This window comes from Montipora capricornis, chromosome 12 (assembly GCF_036669925.1).
Source record: "Montipora capricornis isolate CH-2021 chromosome 12, ASM3666992v2, whole genome shotgun sequence".
In the NCBI taxonomy this organism is placed as follows: Eukaryota; Metazoa; Cnidaria; class Anthozoa; order Scleractinia; family Acroporidae; genus Montipora; species Montipora capricornis.
This window is the reverse complement of record NC_090894.1, coordinates 25200351-25220350: the sequence shown is the minus strand read 5'-3', so window position 1 is coordinate 25220350 and position 20000 is coordinate 25200351. Positions and strand designations below refer to the sequence as shown.

The following is a 20000-nucleotide window of genomic DNA, read 5'->3' as shown; positions in this document are numbered from 1 at the left end:
AGTGAGGCCGACGCTGGAATAATGTCAAAGACATGATAAGGCAATATTCAGGTCCTGCAGGTTAGTAAGGCAAGACAACGAACTTTTTTTTCCCAATTTGTTCAAACGGTTTTATCTTTCACAAAAGAATTTCAACAGCACCATTCTGACATGAATAGAAACTGATCCATTTCACTAGACTGCTTTACACTGAGTTCCTTTATTGACCGTTCTGAACTTCCTTCATCTGATAAACATTCATTTGACTTACTTCAACTTTTTAAAAATTTTATAGTCCCCAATTGCGCTCAAAAGCTGAGGCACTTGTCACTTAAACGAGTTCGCCATTGGTAAGTTCATTTATACATTGGTTTTTGCCTTAGTGTGCCGTATTTCGTCCAGTTATGAAGGTGTACAGAAAGCTTTCAGAATACCAGATAAGCTGAAGAGTTGGTCTTGGCAGAGCGCGAAACAAATAAAGCTTTTTGACTGCTCTTCAAACTTCCCAAGCGATACACATTGAGTTATTACATTGCCAGTGGACCACGTTAAATATTGTGAGACATCCGCTGCTCTTATATTTGATTGCGTGAATTTGCAAGCTATGTTATAAAATCATTTTGCATATGTATTCATTTTCGTCTGACCTGGGTGTGTTTCTAGTGACAGCTAAAAGAGCTGGTAAGTGTAAATTGTAGATTGTAGACTAAGGATAAGATTACTAAATGCAGATAATGCGAGAAAAAAAGAAACCAAACTCTCTACTAATGCTAACCTTCGGCGTAAAAGTCATTTTTTGGGCGTAATGCGGCCTAAGCTTGCATTTGTAAAGGGCACGGGTTGTTTTCGTAGTCTGCATCGCACTAGTGGTCTGTATTTTACCCCTGGTTTGCAGTCACGCATTTTACATTAACCCGGTGGAGTTTTAATGGATCGTGAAACGTAAAAAAGGCTTCAGACGTAGAGTAAAACGGTGCAAATGTTAGCCATGCAAAAAAAAAAAAAGGTTGTAGGTTCGACTCCTGCAAAAAAGCAATTGGATTTTTTCCAAGTATCCGCGAGTCACCATTGAAAAAATAACATCTCTTCATTGCAAAATATTTGTCGGGCATTGTGGCGCATTATGGAGAATTTGTCGGGCTAAAATGCTAGCTAGGTTTCATCAGCCCCATGTGATTGACAGCTCCGTGAACTAAGTTGTGAAGACAAGTGCCTCAGCACGAAGAGTTACAACGGCAAAACTGTGGGCAGAATAGAGAATAATCTTTCTCAGTTCCTTTCACGAGATTCACTATTCTGAACAGCTCCCGACGCAGCTCGTATATTGCAACTTCGTTATTAGGCCAAGTTTTCTTTGTGACCATAAATTGTCGAGGAAAAGCATTACTTTCCTTAATCTTTGCTACAGACGTCTCGTTCATCTCGTAAACAAATATGATGATGTTCTTACATGTGGTTTACAACCTGTCTAAACTTCGGAGACTTACTTGATATATCATACGTTTATTGGCCCAAAGTGGCATCAACACATAAAATCATCACATCAGCAAATAAGAAAGGAGTTATTCCTCCTGAACGTTGCAAGATCAGCACTCCCAAAAGTGAACCGCACAATACATCTTTGATTTTGTCTCCCCTCGCATGCGCGCCGCCTTGTTATTCTGGCTTTCAGTAATCACCCTCTATTTTGTTCTTGTTGCAAGAACGCCAAGGCATTTGGTTAAAGCGTGGTTTGTCATGAGTTAAATTGTCAAGAGTAGGCTTTATCAAATCATAAGCCCCATTTGTTAAAAAATGTTAGTGATCCGACTCAACCGATCAGAGACAACCAAGTTGTGGAAGTCATCCAGATACATTACAGTGCAAGTTAATGAGGATCTGAACTAGTAATGCCTAAAGCATTCAGGTCGCCATGAAACACTACCGAGAGCTATCAATTACACAGATTACTCAAGGCGCAAAACAAAGAACCTCATTTCGTTTTTTTCTTGATGTGTTGGCATACTTAAGGATAGAAGATAAACGTTCCAATGGAACGAAGGTCGCAAAGCAATAGTCCGATTTCTGCTCCTGGGGCACTTGTATACAGATATCACCTTTTCTATAGATATTACTGTTCTAAGATTTAAAGTTTTTGGATAACGTTAGCCATATTTGTAAGCTAGGAGAGGTGTTTCTCAGAACGTTGTCCGCAATGTAACGAGCACTAAGTGAAGAAATGTTTTTCCTGGATGCTTTTAGATCAGCACTCCCAAAAGTGAACCGTACAATACATCGTTGAGTCTCCGGTATTTTGAGTACCTGTACAGTCGCAACGGTACGTTCTCTTTCCGCCAGTTTCGGTGCTGCTCAATAAGACAACTTTGGCATCATTTGTGGCACAGTTGGCTCCAATAATTTTCTTACCCTGCATAAAAATAAGTGAAGAAAGGAATGAAAGAGGGAGAATTTAAACTGAAAAAAGGAAATAAGGTAGTAAAAGAATCAAATCAAATCAAGATAAATGAAATGTATTGATGAAAAGCAAATTCAATGAAGGCCAGTTCTAGTCACATGAGCTTATGCCAGATCCAGAATATATTCAATTAGGACTGCTCGTCCGAAATACGTCCGAAAAGTTTCGGGATCTTTGAGAAACGACCATCAGGACATGTCTTGAACCCGGGATCCCCGGATCTCAAGATAAGGCCGCTAACCACTGGGCCACACTGCCTCCTAAGTCTCATGTGAGGCTTATTTACGTTTTAGCTACTGGCTTGAAAAATATAGTAAATTGGAAACCTACATTTGTTTCAGTTATTGAGACATCCGCAGCAGCATAGGCACCAGGATTTGTTTCAGAGCTCTTTTTCTCTTGATAATTGCACAGCGTGAGGTCACCTCCGGCCGGAGAAATACCAGGAGCACCCTGGGTACCATTGTAGCCGCGAGGGCCCTGGGTACCGTTAAATCCGGGGGGTCCTCTGGGACCTTGAGTTGCACTTATATTGAGCATCTAGTAGCAAATGAAATTCGCGTGAGGTCGATGTGAGATGGATTGCAAAACAGTGATTAAACGAAATAGTAATCCCACTAGAAAAGTACAACTGGGTACGTAAGTTCAACATTTCCATCTGAAAAAACGAAGTTAAGGACGGTGCCTACTAATTAAAATATTTTTGCCCCGGTGTGTGATTATGCAGGAAATGTAGATCTTAACAAGTGTTATTGAAGTCCAAAAAGAAAATTGGGTGTAACCACGTATTCTTCAAAGATAATTCATGAATAATATTTGTAAAAAGCTTTAAAATACAAAGCAATGTATGGCGTTCTTTCTCAAACTGAAACTTAATTATCTCTCAAAAATTGTACGGTTACCCCCAATTTTCTTTTTGAATACCAAGAGTACTTACTAAGATCTACTTTCTCCGGATAGTTTTAAACCGCGCAAAAATATCCCTGTATTAGTAAGCATCGGCGATAGGAAATCCGAGTATCTGGAGATGCGCAGAACGTATGCGCAATAACAATAGTAGGCACCGCCCTTAAGCCACTGTTTTTACGCACTCATTTTCCAAATATGGTATGGTGGTCATTCAACCAATAAGGAGGGGAGAAAGGCGTTATTAGACGAGGTTTCAGCTGCTCTGTTGTGTGACCCTCACCACCTGGGTGATTGAACTCAAATGAACTCAACTAGGAATTATGTGTTTCATTTGTTATTTTCAATTGAAAAAAAGTGTTGAAACAATAGCTAGGTTCCTGGATAAGATCTTGTGCTATGGGTCTGGTGCACTTTGCGTTAAAGCTTTATTAAGGAGCCCAAAAAAAGACGAGGCTTTAATTTAAAGAAGTCAAACCTGTCAATGAAGTAAACTTTAATTTTAGAGCAATTGTTCGACTCATGAAAATCACCGTTCCAATGCCTGTCACGTATCGAGCGCTACATAGACGCTATGTAGCTGTAACAATATTATCGTTTAATAAAGAGTTTCAGTCAAGGAAAATATGTATCAGAGGAAAAATGAACCAAAATAGAGCCATACTCGATAGGTAACAGAGTGGCATCAAAAAGTGCAACCCTAAGCATACTGCTTCCTACAATCAAATCGCCTTTCTCGCACTGACCTTCTGATCCAACCGCATTATTTCTTGCATCACATCTTGTGTGTTGGACTTGATTGATTGCCAGAGTGCTGACGTGTTACACTAAAACAAGAGATAGGGGGCTGAGTCTCGCAAACCACTGATCTATCTAGTCAGGTGCTATTAGCAAGAAAGGGTTCTTAGTGTGATTCTGCGGAAGCATTGCATGTCTGTTTCAGGCAACAGATATAAGGGAACCCATTGTATTAGATATAAATGGAGACGAGTAATGAAGAAGAACTTCAGAAATAGTGCGTGGGTACCTCATGACTCAATTACTGCATAAGCGTTTGGGAGCCAATTAAAGGCGAGTAACCGAGCAATCCATCCGCCAACCGACCAACTGATTACCAATTAATCACAAACCACACCTTCTTTCGGTAAGCAACGTGCTCGAAAAATCTGTATGAGGGCTCACTTACCTTGGCTTTCAGTTGTTCATATTTCTTTTTCATTTCTTCAATTTCCGTTATTATAATCTGTCATGTGAAAAAGAGAGTGCAAAGTCAAAATACAAAGGAACTTCGATTTGATGATACTGCCAAGACGATGTTCCCTAGCTGATACAATGGTAAGGAATTTGGTCTCTCAGTCGCTTGGTTAAATTCAAGTTCCACCGTAGACCTCTTCCAGTGACGACATCATCACCATCATTATTATAATTATTACCATAATTATCGTTATTCATGTACCTTCAATTGATAGGCCATTTTCGAATTTACATCAGCTTTTCTTTCATATGAAAGGGAGAACTTGTGACCACCACAAGAAAAAAATCGCATTTGGTCTCGCTTTGAAACCGAGGCAAAAGTCACTTCGAAAGTTGCCCGCTAATTTAGCATACTGAAGAATAGTTAAGAGGCGGCATGCGCATGACAAGAAAAAGAAGACGATCATTTAAATAATTAATATAAATTCTTGTATGGCAGTATGGAGCTAACATAGCAATCCATTAGAGGTGACTGATCACAGATCGATCAGGTGACCAACATTGTTTCGAAAATTGCTTACAGGCTGATGCAACTAACAATCATGCTACCTCTGTCGAATTCTTTTCAACTGAAGACGAAGACATGTTCTCCTTCGTAGGCTGCCTTGGTACAACACGCTTTCCACTTGAACTTGAAGGGGTTTGATCTATGTGTAAAAACAAACAAGCAAAAAAGGGTTCAATTCCCCATGAGGCGTACTGGAACCAGTAGATCCTTGTCGCAAAGTAATTGTTAAGGCAAGAATTACTGTGGGGTGAAATGCCCTGATGAAACTTAAATGTCAGCGCAAGGCAGTTGTTGCAATTTCCGAAGAGCATGCCGGTTGGGCAGTTAGTTTTATTTCCCACTGAAGCTGCAGCTTTTGACGCTTTTAGTATTCCTATATTCGACCAAGGACTGGCCCATTTCAAGTCTTGAAAGTCCTGAAAATTCGTTTTTGAAACTGCGATCCGCTTGTTTTGAAAAACTGGTCTTTTAACGTGTTTCAAGGAAATAAACAGCAAAATGATGGTGCACGAGGCTTGACGGCTTAAAAAATGCCCTTCCATATTAAGACACATACGAAATTGTGGCACCCAGAAAGTTTTGGGATTTTCGAGAAATTGGCTTCTGGGGCCTTGGATGATTCAGTGAATCATCGAATTTGGCCGGATGGTAAATTAAATCCTTTACCTTCGAATACGTTTGCTAATTATGGGTTGGTGTCTCGGAGTAAACTAACAAACAAACGCCGAAAATCGGAGGCAATGTAAAAAAAACCTGTTTCGAGTTACAGTGGCTGGGGGCACAAACGAGTTGAGACGGCTTAAGCCTCCCACGTGGACAGAAAGCCTGTCCTGTCGTCCTGTTGAAGTTGAAACTGAAATTTCGCACTGGAAAAAGCAATTGTTTATATTTCAAGTTTATTTTTTAAAAATGTTGTATTAAGTCATAACCTTCCTAATACCCTTAATTGAAGACCAAAAAATATGGGTCGGTTGGAAGATGGTAAACAGAGGAAAAAGGGGAAGGCTTTATTAGCAGCGGTTAGTCCCTCAGTCAGGAGCACATGAGTACTTACGGGCTGCACTCATGGACTGCTGGCCCCTTTTCCAAAAAAGCTACCAGACTTTGTCAAATGTAATTGAAATTCTTATTATTTTTCGACTCTGTTGAGAAGTTCAACGTCGGTTTGCAGTAGGTGGCGAAAGACTTTTTCATCTCTCCAAAAAGCTACCAGTCTTTGTGAAATTTAAAATTCTTATTGTTTTTCGAGCCTTTTGAGAAGTTTAACGTCGGTTTGCATGAGGTGGCGAAAGACTTTTTCATCTCCCAAAAAAGCTACCAGACCTTGTCAAATTTAATTTCGAGCCTGTTGAAAAGTTCAATGCCGGTTTGCAGCTGGTGGTGATAGATGTTTGTCATCTCCCGTTTCAAGACCTGAACCAAATTAAGTGGCCTATTTTTGTTATGATAAACGTATTTCATATTCCTTTCGAAGTTTTAACGTATACGAACCCGTGATTTTTCTCATGGTTTTATTAATTTATAGGACTATCATCTTGCATTCATTCTGTATTCAATGACAGAGTGTAAAAGGTTGGTGCCATTACATATTAAGCTCACGTACTTCTTCCAGATGAAACACTAAATCACTGACTAAATAAACAGTTCTGACATTAAACTGAATCTACCATCCAAGAAACAAAAATTCAGATAGTGTAACGGACACGTTTTATATTTTAAAAGCTGAAAAATAACATCTACGTTAAATATTATGAAGCCGGTTTACCATCTCTGTAACACCTTGTGCACTGTAAAAGCCAGGTTTAGTCGTTATGCATGCGGAAATAATTTTGAAGCACTGAAATGAACCTCTGAATTATGAGTGAAGAAGTGCTTTCAAAAAGTTGTGTGCTCGAACTACGATTCAACTTCGTCGATAGCGACACAAGATTGGTGCTCAGCTCGTTGGCTGCAGAAAGAAAGTAAAGTTTTGAGAATGACATAAACTTGCTTCTCATCTCGATGGCTGCACAAAGGAAGTTGATCTTGGAGAAATATTCTTTGCGTGGATTCTTTTGCAATAACAATAATTCGAATTTCCTCCTACGTAAGCTACTTAATACTTTTTGAGTGTCACCTTACCTTGCACGGCAGCACAGCCACAGTCTATCGACTGAGTGTTTCGCGCTGACACATTATACACGGCTAAAATCAAGGTTGTAACTGCAGTCAGGAATGAAACCAACACAACCCCAATTACAATGATCAGAATCCGTTGAACTGTCACCGTATCAGATCGACTGGAATAAATACTCTCTGTCGATAGTGCCATTCTATACTTCGAGCTGTGCTTAACCAAAGTGGTTTCTTTTGTTGGAGTGTTGTCATTCGCACCAACAAGCTCATAAATGCCTGTCTCGTTTGTCTCCTTGGATTCCATTTCACTGTAAAGATTTTCGTTGCTAGATGGTGCCCTCTTCATCATTAAGTAAGGAACTGTTTCGCTGTCTTTATTGACGGATTTGGACTCCTTCGCAATTGACACTTGATCTCCACAAGTGTTTCGAATAGCATCGAAGAGTGACACTGAGAGCCTATTGTGTTGTCACATCACATGATGTTATTTCAACCTCTAGCTCTTCTTTGACTTCTTGAGGGGGACATTGGGGTGTAACCGCAAAACCAAAGAAAAAATCATCCAAAACCGCAAAACAGCAAAAAAATTCGGCCAAAACCGAAAACCACATACAAAACCGTCAGAAAACCGATACATTGGTGACAAGTTGGGCATACACATCAAGCTCCACTCTCACTTTATTTCATCAAAGTATTTATGAATGTCATGGACTTTATTTCTGCCGCTCTCTCGAGCCCGGACTTTATGGGCTCATTTTCCGTAAAGCATTTTCATGTGACCTCTCCGGGAATTCAGCTCTATTATCACTCAAACGTTTTCTTTTGTTTCGGAGGAAAAACAAGGTTATTGATCACGTGAGTGAAAACAGGCATCTTGTCCCCTATGAGACATTACATTCTATTTATCAGGCCCTAGTACAACCTCATTTCAACTACTGCAATATTGTTTGAGGAAACTGTGGAGTAAATTTGCAGGAAAAACTGCAAAAACTACAAAACAGAGCAGCTCGTGTCTTGACCTACTCTAACTATGGCAGTGATGTCAACAATTTATTTGAACTCTTAAGATGGAAATCCCTAGTCTCTCAAAAGCAAATTGAAAGAGCAACAATGGTATTTAAGTCCCTACAGGTACTAGCACAGTATCTCTGCTCGAAATGTCCATCGCGATCCAGGTTTTTGTTTGAGAGACTCTGTGAATAAGGTAAATGTTCCGATACCGCGCAAAAACTACTACACAAAAACAGCTTTAGGTATAGTGGTGCAGTTTTGTGGAACAGTTTGCCATTAGAACTAAGGAAAGCAGAACCCCTCAATCAATTCAAACGACTGATTAAAGAGGTTATCTAAGCCATTATTCTAAACACGGCATTCATGGAAAGCAGCTTTTATTGTATGATATTGAGTAAGATAGTTAATTAATGTAGTTTATATAGTTTTATCTATACTTGGTTTTACATTTTTCATTGTACATATGGTTTTCATATTGCTGATGAATTGCATATAAATAAATAAATAAATAAATAAATAACACTGTATTCGAGATCAATTGCCGTTCAAATCTAAGAGAAACCGGAACCCATATAGGATAAAATAGGAAAACCCAAAAAGCACATTGGATAACAAAACCGAAAAACCGCTCGTATTTTCTTCAAAAACCGAAAACCAGATGCTAAAAAACGAAAACTCCGCAAACCGCAATGAACACCAAAACCGAAAAACCGAAGTCTTTCAGCACAAAAACCGAAAAACCGATCTAAAAAATAGCCAAAACCGCAAAACCGAAAATCCCAATGTCCCCCTCCTTCTTGTCGTAAATGTTCGCTCGCAAAGTGATCTCTCCAAAATTACGCGGATCGCCCGTTCCGAAAACGCTCGACATCTTCTTAGTATGGCCCTACCGCGAACGGTTTTTTTTTCATTTGTAAGTGGTTTGAGCGTATTAGACACCACCGTCCATAATTTGTGCTTACTTTCAACGACGACATTTTCTGACAGGAGCCCATGACTAGGAGCCTCCCAATGCATTATATCCTTGAGTCAACCTTGCGCGTATCTTTCTATTTTTAGAACTAATCCTTCAGCAGGAAACTCACATCTACAACAATTTGCATACATTTTTTTTGCTATTTTTGTCGTTGTTCCACTATAACTTTATTCTGATTGGCCATTCTAAACAGTGTGTGCAGAGCCGGAGAACTCGTGGCGTTCTAAAAATAGAAAGATACGAGCAAATGTTGACTCATAGGGCTTGTATGGGAGAGGCAAGCTCCTATTCATGGGCTCCTGACTATGATCAAAAAGCAAATCTTTTTTTCTTTGGATTTCAAAACTATGTTAACTAAACACGAAGTGACCCAAATTTTAAGTCTTATTTAACTGGAATTTTTCTATTTAATGGTCCGCCATTTCCTACAATATTTGATATCATTGATCCAACAACCACTGTGTCCGCTGACTCTACTCAAGGAAATGAAGCAATCTTTAGTGTGAATGCTGGTAAGCAATGTCAGTTACTGCTATTATATACCATCAAATACAAGATATTAGTTTGTGGACTAATTCTACTATGAACAATATTTTGGTTATTGGAAATAATCTATACAGTGCTATAAGATGTTCTGTGCCAACAAATGACTATTTGCTGTTAAATGATGTTCCAGACATGGTTTCAATATTTGTTAAAGTGTATTCATTACAATATGGTGAGTCATTTACTGGAAGTTTGTTCATGACATCAAACATTGCTCCATATGTCTCTTAGAAATTCACTTCTAACTCTAACGGAATTACAATAATTGTTGTTTGTTAACTATTGGCATTAATGCACTATATTGTAATGAATACACTTTATCAAATATTGAAACCATGTCTGGAACATCAGTTAACAGCAAATAGTCATTTGTTCGCACAGAACATCCTATAGAACTGTATAGATTATTTCCAATAACCAAAATATTGCTCAAAGTAGAATTAGTCCACAAACTAATATCTTATATTTGATGGTATATAATAGCAGTAAGTGGCATTGCTACACATTGCTTACCAGCATTCACACCAAAGATTGCTTCATTTCTTTGACTAGAGTCAGCGGACACAGTAGTTGTTGGATCAAATATCAAATATTGTAGGACCTGGATTTTCCTCCACATCATTTACTTGCCTTATAAGCAATGGGATGTATAAACATTGTAGCACATCATTTGTGTAAACCAAAACATCACCTCATTACACGACTTCTAATGTCCAACAACTTGTTTTAATGTTGGCAAGTAAAACACATTTAAGTAAAACATCATAAGCATTGTAATCCAAAACTGCCCTCGCACACGTGAAAATGCATCCGTGGCTTTCACAAAATTGTTGTGACAGCCGATGTACGGGTCCGCAAATGATCCCAGGACCGCAAATGATCCCAGAACCGCAAATGATCCCCAAACTGTACCGCAAATGATACCAGGACCGCAAATGATCCCCAAACTGTACCGCAAATGATCCCGGAACGCAAATGATCCCCGTTTTGGACCGCAAATGATCCCGAAAAAAAAGTGAGGAATGGCATGGAGGGTGGAATGGTCTGGATTGAGAATTAATGAGAAGAGCGCTTATTTTTATTAAAATCACTTTAAATCATGCATGGCTAGCAACAGGTTTCTGCCTCATTATAGTTTAAACTTGCCACATTTGATTATCGGATACAATCATCAAAAACTAACTTGGACGCAATTCAAAACCGATTGTGACCAGGGGCCTGTTTCTCGACAAGTCCCGATGACTTTTAGCATGTTTTTTCGAGATAACTAAAAGCGGATTGTGAAACACTTAAACCCTCTCCCTTCTTGAGATAAAGAGGGAATTATGACATGTGAAAAGTTTAGGGACCGTTTCGAGAAACGGCCCACTGATCTCTTTGACGAGGCGAAAAGGACGCCATCCGGGCCCGGCAAGCAACAATCGTAACATTAATGACTAGAACGCAATGTTTTAGCCTATAAGCTTTGGTTCAACATGCAATACTGCAGTTTTGTTTTTTCCCATGTCCTTGACTAAAAGTCGTCCATTAAACAACTATTACAGAAAACGCTGGCTTCGTTTTCATAACCAGCTCCGGGGTAGATAATATTCAATCCCGTTTCTCCTAAGCTTGATACTACCGCCACCGGGATTTCAAACATGTTAATTAGGCCCCATAAAGCAATCCAGTCACCCCACTCACCATCCATAGTCATCCTTCTCAGATAGGTATCCCATGCTCCGTGTTTGATGAATTCTCTGAAATGAGTCCCGTCCGGGGTTGTTGGATTACTGCGGAGGTAATTTACCAAGTCACATCGCACTTTTGTGGCACTCTGCGAGACTCTTCCGCGGCGTATTAGCTGGTCATTCATTGCATGGAATAGACAGTTTCCATCTTTGGGGGCTGGAGGATGGCGATGTGTTAATCCTGCCTTTCTTAATTCCATGTCCAACCGACTCTTTGGTGATTTACCTTTGTCTGAAGCTTGCTTAAGCCTAGTTTTCATATGTCGGGAAAATCCCAGACGATTAGGGATTTCGCAGTTTCCCGACCGTCCCAGATTTTGCCGACATATCGGAAAATCGTCAGATGCTTGTCCTAGATTCCTCCGATAGTGACTTTGGCGAAAAATGGAAAGTGCTCAGAATCCCCAGCTAGCCATTGCTCAGGAATTAAAGCAAAAACACTGCGACGGAAAAATAACAGAAGAGATTTGTCCCAGATGTGGAAGGCAATTCGAGTGCTACACACAAGGTGTACTTAAGAGCGGTGGAGCATTGCAGGTCTACGCAAATGATAGCGTTTTCTGTCATAGTTGTTTAATGGACGACTTTTAGTCAAGGACATGGGAAAAAACAAAACTGCAGTATTGCATGTTGAACCAAAGCTTATAGGCTAAAACATTGCGTTCTAGTTATTAATGTTACGATTGTTGCTAGCCGGGCCCGGATGGCGTCCTTTTCGCCTCGTCAAAGAGATCAGTGGGCCGTTTCTCGAAAGTCCCTAAACTTTTCACATGTCATAATTCCCTCTTTATCTCAATAAGGGAGAGGGTTTAAGTGTTTCACAATCCGCTTTTAGTTATCTCGAAAAAACATGCTAAAAGTCATCGGGACTTGTCGAGAAACAGGCCCCTGGTCACAATCGGTTTTGAATTGCGTCCAAGTTAGTTTTTGATAATTGTATCCGATAATCAAATGTGGCAAGTTTAAACTATAATGAGGCAGAAACCTGTTGCTAGCCATTCATGATTTAAAGTAAGCGCTCTTCTCATTAATTCTCAATCCAGACCATTCCACCCTCCATGCCATTCCTCACTTTTTTTTCGGGAACATTTGCGGTCCAAAACGGGGATCATTTGCGTGTGGTACAGACAGACAATAGTAAGAGTACGAAATACTATTCTTTGAGAGTGCAAGACTCTTACTCAATGCAAGCATTTTTTAGAGTACAATAACTCTTTCAGTTTTAGGTGTAACCCACACCGATAGTTCAAGCCGATAAATACTGGCTTGTGAGAGCTTGTGAGATACCCGTGGGATACTTCTGAGATATGTGGTGCAACCTGCACCGGATTTCAAGCCAATGAATGTGGGATTGCGAAAGCGTCTTAGCTTCAGTGCAGTCTGCATTACACAGAAGCCGAGTCTAGATATGTTGGCTTGCGTGAGTAAACAACTCCGGTATCGATATCGCCGAGGAAACTCCACTCAGCGATGTCACCTGAATGAAATAACAAAGAACAAACAAGGCAGGAAAGTGTAGTTAATTTTCGAAATGAAAGAAAGAAAACCAATCAGAAACAGCACGAAAGATCAATTTTGAAACAGAAATAACTTACCTTGAACAATTACGACTAATTTGCGACGGAAATCTCTTCAAAATTTTCCCAAAACAGGGAAAACGACCGCTTTTACTTCGAAGCAATGGCCGACACTGACTCGCAATTACTCGCAATTACTAGTACCCAGTCTTATGCCAGACTATTTATACTCTCAGAGATCTGTCACGTGTCATCTCGTCCTCAAAGTGACAAACTGTCTGACTTAGGGGTCTGTATGCATGAGCATAAGACCCCAAAAATTCAATGTTCCTTATAAAACTTCGAGAATATGAAAATAAAAACTTAAATTTGAAATGTGGATGTCAAATTCCGAAGTTGAATTTTGGCGGAAAATTAAAAGAAAAAAAAATTAGAACCCAATGAACTTTTTCTGCCTTCAAAGACTCGATTTCCGGAACTTTGCAACGTTTCGATTATGGCCATAGTGGGCACGAGAAATCAGGTTGACAGCAGTAGGTCATTTCCCAGTTCATGTCTGCCTCCTCGTCAAAGCGAGTTTAAGTGCGAAGTTTTTGTTATGAAAATTATTTTTCATTCATATGTAAATTAGAACTATTTACCCTAACAAAAACTTCGCTCTTAGACTCTATTTTATGAGGAGACGTACGTGAACTCGGAAATGGCCTATTGAAAACTTGTTTCAACTACTTTCTGTTGCTAAACCAATCAGAGTACTCGTTAGAACTGACAAGTTCCCGGAACCAATCGAATTGCTAGGGTCAACATCTAACTCTGGGAATATAAAACGGAATCCCAGTGGACCGGCCTTTTCAAAGAACTCAGCGGCCTGCACCAGAGGTTTTTCCTCGCCTATTCCGTCGCTCTGAGAGAGAAAAACCTTTGGCAGCCAGGGCAGGGTAAGTTTTCTCTTCCGGCCACATAAACGTCTACAAGTGTTTTTCAGGCGCTGTCTCTTGTACTTTTTTCGGGAAATTTTGCAACGCTGAGCAATTTCTCCCAGAGTAAGATCAGTACGGTGGCCTTGAGAACTGTGACACTAATCTTGCCTTTGTTTCTTTGGTATTCTTTTTCTCGATGGCATTTTTTCTTCATTTCGAGAGTTATACCCTTATTCTTTATCGTACTGTCAAAGTTTCACTTAAGGTGAGCCTTTTATGCGCTCGGTACCCCTTAAAATATCTACCATGTAATATCTCAACATAGCAACATAACAACGCGCGTGACTTCGTCAGAGGCCAGTGATTTCGAGTGATAAATGTGTTTTCATACATCCTCTCAATTGAGCAAATCCTTGAATTCGTGACGTCGATACCCTTTATACAGTACATCGAGGAGAATATGACGTTGTCGAGATTCTAGTTATGCAGATTATAGCTTTCTTCCTTTTTTTAACCTCGTTGTAAGCGTTCGTTGCAAGATTAGTCAGGCGTCTCCAGCCCGCGGTCGGTAGGGACTGGAAATTGCTTCAAAACATTTATGGGATGGAGAGTTTTTGAGAGCACATGGCGAGCGAGTTGTTGACCTGTAAAGCTAGAGTTGCGGCCGATTAAACTTGGTGTGTTTATCAGTGTGCTTGAACCAATCCGTGAGTTTATTGTCACATAAGCATTTCCGACAAAGTGATGACCCTGCTAGGACTTAATCATGCCAAGAACCATGGAAGAGGAAGAAAAAACAATCGGCAACAAACTAAAGGTGTTAAAACTGACGCACGAAGGATCAGACAAAATCGCTGAAACTATCGCAAGCTTCTCGACAGCAAAGTGGAGGAGTGTCGTGAGATAAAGGCTAGATAGAGTACAGGAACTGAAACTTGAACGAGGTGACGAGGAGGACGACATTCGAGCGTGGAGCACAGGGATTGAAAAGGGCTTGGAGTGCGGTCGAAGGGCTAGAAGAGTTGGAGCGAAGTTTGAGGGAACGAGAAACAAGAGAAATTCAAGAGGAGGAAGAAAGGTCGAGATGGGAGATAAATAGAAGTTTGAGGCGAAAGCTGACGAGAAGGATAGCCATGCTGCAGGTAAAACGAAAGGTGAATTACCGGAATTTGTGATTACCAAATTTCAGGGAACGTATCTAGACTACCAAAGGTTTTGGGGGCAGCTTGAAGCGGAGATGGACAAATCACACATTGGCACAGTTGCCAAATACTCATATTTGAAAGAATTACTTGTACTAAGGGTCAGAGCCTCCATAGATAGGTTACCATTTACCAGCGAGGGTTATGTAGGAGTGAAAACAAACTGTAGACCAAATATGGGAGACCAAGTCATGTGGCTAATGCACATGTGCGGACATAATGGGCTGTTAGTCATCTCAGGAAACAAACATTGAGACACCAGAGAGCATGGGGAAGGAGGAGAAAATTTAAAGGGTATGTTAGACCTACTCTAGACAAATTACCAGGCATCAGAGCTGACCCTGTGAGGCTAGATGACGATTGGCAGGAATGGGGGTTTCCACAGTTAGTAGAGGCTTTGAAAAGTGGTGTGAGAGAAACCCAGTGCCCCTGGATAGCCACAGGGGTGGGACCTCTGGGAGGCATGGCAGAGGTTGCGATTGGGCATTCCAAGCTAAACAAGAGGATTGGAAACCCAAACCTTGTGTTTACTCTAAATCAGTGGAACATAGATCTGTTGATAGTGAAACAATCAAAGGGGTAGGAGATAGAAGAAGGTATTTGAGTACCAGCAAGACATGCTACAACTGTACCGGAACAAAACATCGAGCTGCCGAGTGTCTGTCGAAGCGGACCAATTTCCAGAAGTGTAATGGCAAACATCACACTTCAAATTGTGATAAGAACTCTAGCCAGTTATGTTGGCAACATGGCAGGGCTTAGTGATGTATCCAGTAGTAGTCGAAGAAGTAGAGAGAATTAGTTGTAGTGCACTATTGGACACTGGTGCAGGCGGTTCATACGCATCGGCTACATTGAGTGAACGACTGAACAGGCAACCTGAACACTAGCAGTATAAGAGAATCGAGGTGATGACGACAACAAGCCAGAAAGGACAAATGTATAAGGAGCAAATCTCTAACATCAAGGGAAATTTCAGCCTTCCCAATACCCTGAATAAAGTTGACAAAGGTGTCCTTCTGACAGTTCCCAACCCGCGATACACAGAAATGATCTCACGGCGCCAATATCTACAAGGTGTAATGATGGACAATGAAACTGCCAGTTCATATGATCCTGGGTGCTGGTGAATATGCAAAGCTGACGACAAGCTCATTGCCAAGAGGTGGCAAGCCAGGCGAACCAATAGCAGAGCTCACATACTTTGGTTGGACTATTATATTGCGAGCCCTTTAACTCACATAATTAACTCATTTATTACATTGTGTGACTTTCCAGATAAATGGAAACAAGCTCGTATAACTCCAATCCCAAAAGTGGATAGTCCTCAAGATAACAATGATTTTCGACCAATCTCTATATTGCCCGTTTTGTCTAAAATCTACGAGAGGCTTGTTCACAACCAAGTTGTTGAGTTTTTGGAAAATCACCATCTCCTTGAGGACAATATTTCTGGATTTAGGAAAGGCCACTCTACAACATCTGTTTTATTAGGCATACGTGATGACATATTGAAAGCAATGAATCGGAGCGAATGCACCCTGCTTGTTTTAGCTGACTTCTCGAAAGCTTTTGACACTGTCAAGTATAAGTCTGTGCTTGAGAAAATGAATGTTCTCGGATTTTCAAAGTCATACCTTAAATGGACAGTCAACTACTTGTGTGGAAGAGAGCAGTTTGTTCAAATCGATGACCGGATTTCAAAATCTGTCAGTATTAGCTTTGGAGTCCCACAAGGTTCGATCATGGGTCCTCTCATTTTCAACATATATATTGCTGATCTCCAAGGGAAACTCGATTGTGCTTGCCATCAATATGCTGATGACACAACCATATATCAAGCATCGAAGCCTGCTGAACTAACATCTTGCATTATTTCAGTGCAACGTAATGTGGATAAACTGCAATGTTGGGCTAATGAAGCAAATCTGGCTTTAAATCCCAGCAAAACGAAGTACATGTTATTATCTTCCACTAAACTTTCTTCCTATCATGAACTTAATAACATTGACATTGATTTAAGAGTTGGAAGTATATCCTTAGAACGTGTATCTTCGGCAAAACTTTTAGGGACCCATATTGATCACAACCTAAAATGGGAAGAAAATGTCAAGCAAACTTCAGCTTCTTGCTATCGCACTCTTGGAATCTTAAAGAAATTGAGGAACTTTCTTCCATTTCATATTCGCACTCAGTTAGTTCAGGCCCTAGTACTTTCCAAGTTGTACTACAATTGTGTTGTTTATCATAATTTACCACATTACCTTGTTAAACGCCTACAAAGAATTCAAACGGCATGCGCGAGCTTTGTTGTAGGTAAATTTGTTGAAAGGGAGGATATTATAAAGCTAAGTTGGCTACCAGTTAAAGAACATATCGAATGGCAGCTGTTAAAGCTAGTTCATAAGTCGATTTATTCTCGTGAATGGCCAGGTTACCTGCGACTGAAGCAATTTATGCACAATCGAACGCTGAGGTCCAGTGCAGCTATGCAGCTTGAAATCCCACTAGTGTCATATATTTATCAAGACCAAGCTGCTAAAAGCTTTAACATTTTACCTGGATGTGTAAGGAACTGTCTTGATTTTAACCAGTTTTCTAAGATGACTTTTAAGTTTTTAATGAAAAAGGTCAAAGATAATTTTTTAGCTTAACGTTTCTATTATGCACTGTAAATAGATATATTTATTTTTATTATTGTATTTTTATTACTTTTTTACTTTTTTTACCTTTATTTTTATTTTAGATGATATATTTTAGCAGATGAAGAGCCACCTTGTGGAAATGCTGAATAAAGCCATTATTATTATTATTATTATTATTATTATTATTATTATTACTATTATGTCACCAGGTGGGGAGACCAACCTGAGTAGCGTGTACCTCACCAAAAGTTCTTCGACAGACTATGAGCAATTGTGTAGCCTTGATGTCTTGGGTTAAGAAGATAAACCAGCAGGTAATCAGCAGGCAGTATACAGTGAATTCTAAGAGCAGCTTGTACGTCGTCCAGAGTGTTGGTACGAGACTGGCCTTTTGTGTAAAGCTGGACACATACCCTTGCTTAACAACCGTAATGGAAGTCTCCGCCGACAAGAAAACCTTGTGAAGAAACTGGAGAAGCAACCTGGCCACCTCGATGAGTACGACCGGATAATCCAAGACCAGCTTGAACAAGAGCCAGATTGTGGAAAGAGTGAGCCACAGGGAGAAAGAGAATCCTACCTACCTCACAAGGCAGTGATAAGGGAAGAAACAGAGAGCACAAAGATGCGAATAGTATTCGACGCACCAGCTAACGCAAGTCCAACAAGTCCATCATTGAATGATTGTCTGGAGACAGGGCCCCTACTTCAAAACCTACTCTGGAGTGTTCTACTCCGGAACCGTTTTAAACCAGTTCTTGCAGGTGCGGATTCGGGAAGCAGACCACGATGCTCTACGGTTTAATTGGATAAAGGATAAGGACCCCTCAGACGTTTGAGGTTTTGAGATTCACTCGGGCTTTGTTTGACTTAATACAATCACCGTTTCTTCTCGGAGGAACTCTAAAGCAACACCTAGAGAGCTTGAAGGCTAATTTTCCTGTGGAGGATGAGGAGATTATGAAGAGTCTGTACGTTGATGACATCATTAGTGGAACGGATACTTTTGATCAGGGGTGTTTCAGTCGCAGTGCTCGGTGAAGCAGGGTTCAAGCTGCATAAATGGCACTCGAATTTGCCAGAACTGGGTACTGAGAAATGAAGGTGAAACATTTGCCAAGGAACAGTTGGGCGTAAAACCCAATGAAGCTAAGCTTTTGGGGCTTCCTTAGAACAAGGAGGAAGATACCCTATCCGTGAACTTTACCAGAGATTCTGCAGAAACTAGTAAGAGAGAAGTATTGAAGAGTTTAGAATCAGTATTTGATATTTTAGGAGTAGCCGGCCCCACAACATTAATAGGAAAATAATCTATAGAGAGGCATGTGAACAACACCTCCCGTGGGACGCAGAGCTACCAGAGAAACTGAAGAAACAGTGGGGAAAGTTCAAGAAAAGCTCGCCCGATGAAATCAGAATTCCCCGCAGTCTAGCTACAGCCAAAGAACCAGTCCAAACTATTGATTTGCACGTGTTTGGTTATACTAGCGGGACGGGAACAGTGGTGGCTGTATACGCAGTAGTTAGGGTCTAGTCGCAGCAAAAGCTCGTTTAGCAAGGAAAGGGCCAACCATCCCAATTCCCAAGGCGGGAACTTGTGGCAGCTCACATGGGGGCCAATCTTGTTGATAACGTGAGAAATGCGTTGGAGGGTTGTGCAGTGAGGTCGGTGAAGAACTCTGGCTGAAGGGACCAGACCTGCTTTCCAAACCAGAAATTTGGCCGGCACCTGTGCAAACTGAGCCGAATAAGGAAACAGAAGGAGAAGCAAAGTTAGTCAAGGAAGTATTTTCAGTAGCTGTGGAACAAGAGGACAACCTAGAACAGATCCGGCAGAAACATGGATTCTGTCAAACCATTCGTATCACATCATAGGTAGCAGGGTTCATTCACAACTGCAAGTCCAGCAAGGCAAACCGCCTGTCGCGACCATTAACCACCAGTAAAACAGATTAGCAAGTTAAGGATTGGGTGATGAGAGTAGAAAACAGCAAGCCAAACACAGATCAGTTCTAAGAAGATCAGCTGAAACTTAACCTGCAGAAAAAATGGGTCTGTATGCGTGCCGAGGCAGAATTCAGGGTTGATACCCCATCAATCTACCTGCCGACGCCCTTTTGACAGAGAAAATGGTCCATGATGCACAAGTTCTGAGCCTTCACGGGGGAGTAGGTCTTAACATGAAATTAATCCGCTTAAAGTACTGGGTGCCACGTCTGAGGCGGTTCACGAAGAA

At 40.6% G+C, this 20000-nt stretch overlaps 1 protein-coding gene across 1 annotated transcript in view; it reads right to left on the bottom strand.

Annotated features, from left to right (window-relative positions):
• LOC138025545 (uncharacterized) overlaps positions 1-7667 on the bottom strand; it is a 36780-nt gene extending 29113 nt beyond the window's left edge. The window contains exons 1-6 of the mRNA XM_068872742.1: positions 7224-7667; positions 5144-5241; positions 4527-4583; positions 4072-4167; positions 2765-2974; positions 2243-2386 (exon numbers count right to left, since the gene is read on the bottom strand). Of these exons, the coding sequence (XP_068728843.1) occupies positions 2243-2386; positions 2765-2974; positions 4072-4167; positions 4527-4583; positions 5144-5241; positions 7224-7566 (948 nt within the window). The 5' untranslated portion in view covers positions 7567-7667. The remainder of the gene's footprint in view (positions 1-2242; positions 2387-2764; positions 2975-4071; positions 4168-4526; positions 4584-5143; positions 5242-7223) is intronic.
• Between the last annotated feature and the right edge of the window lie 12333 nt (positions 7668-20000).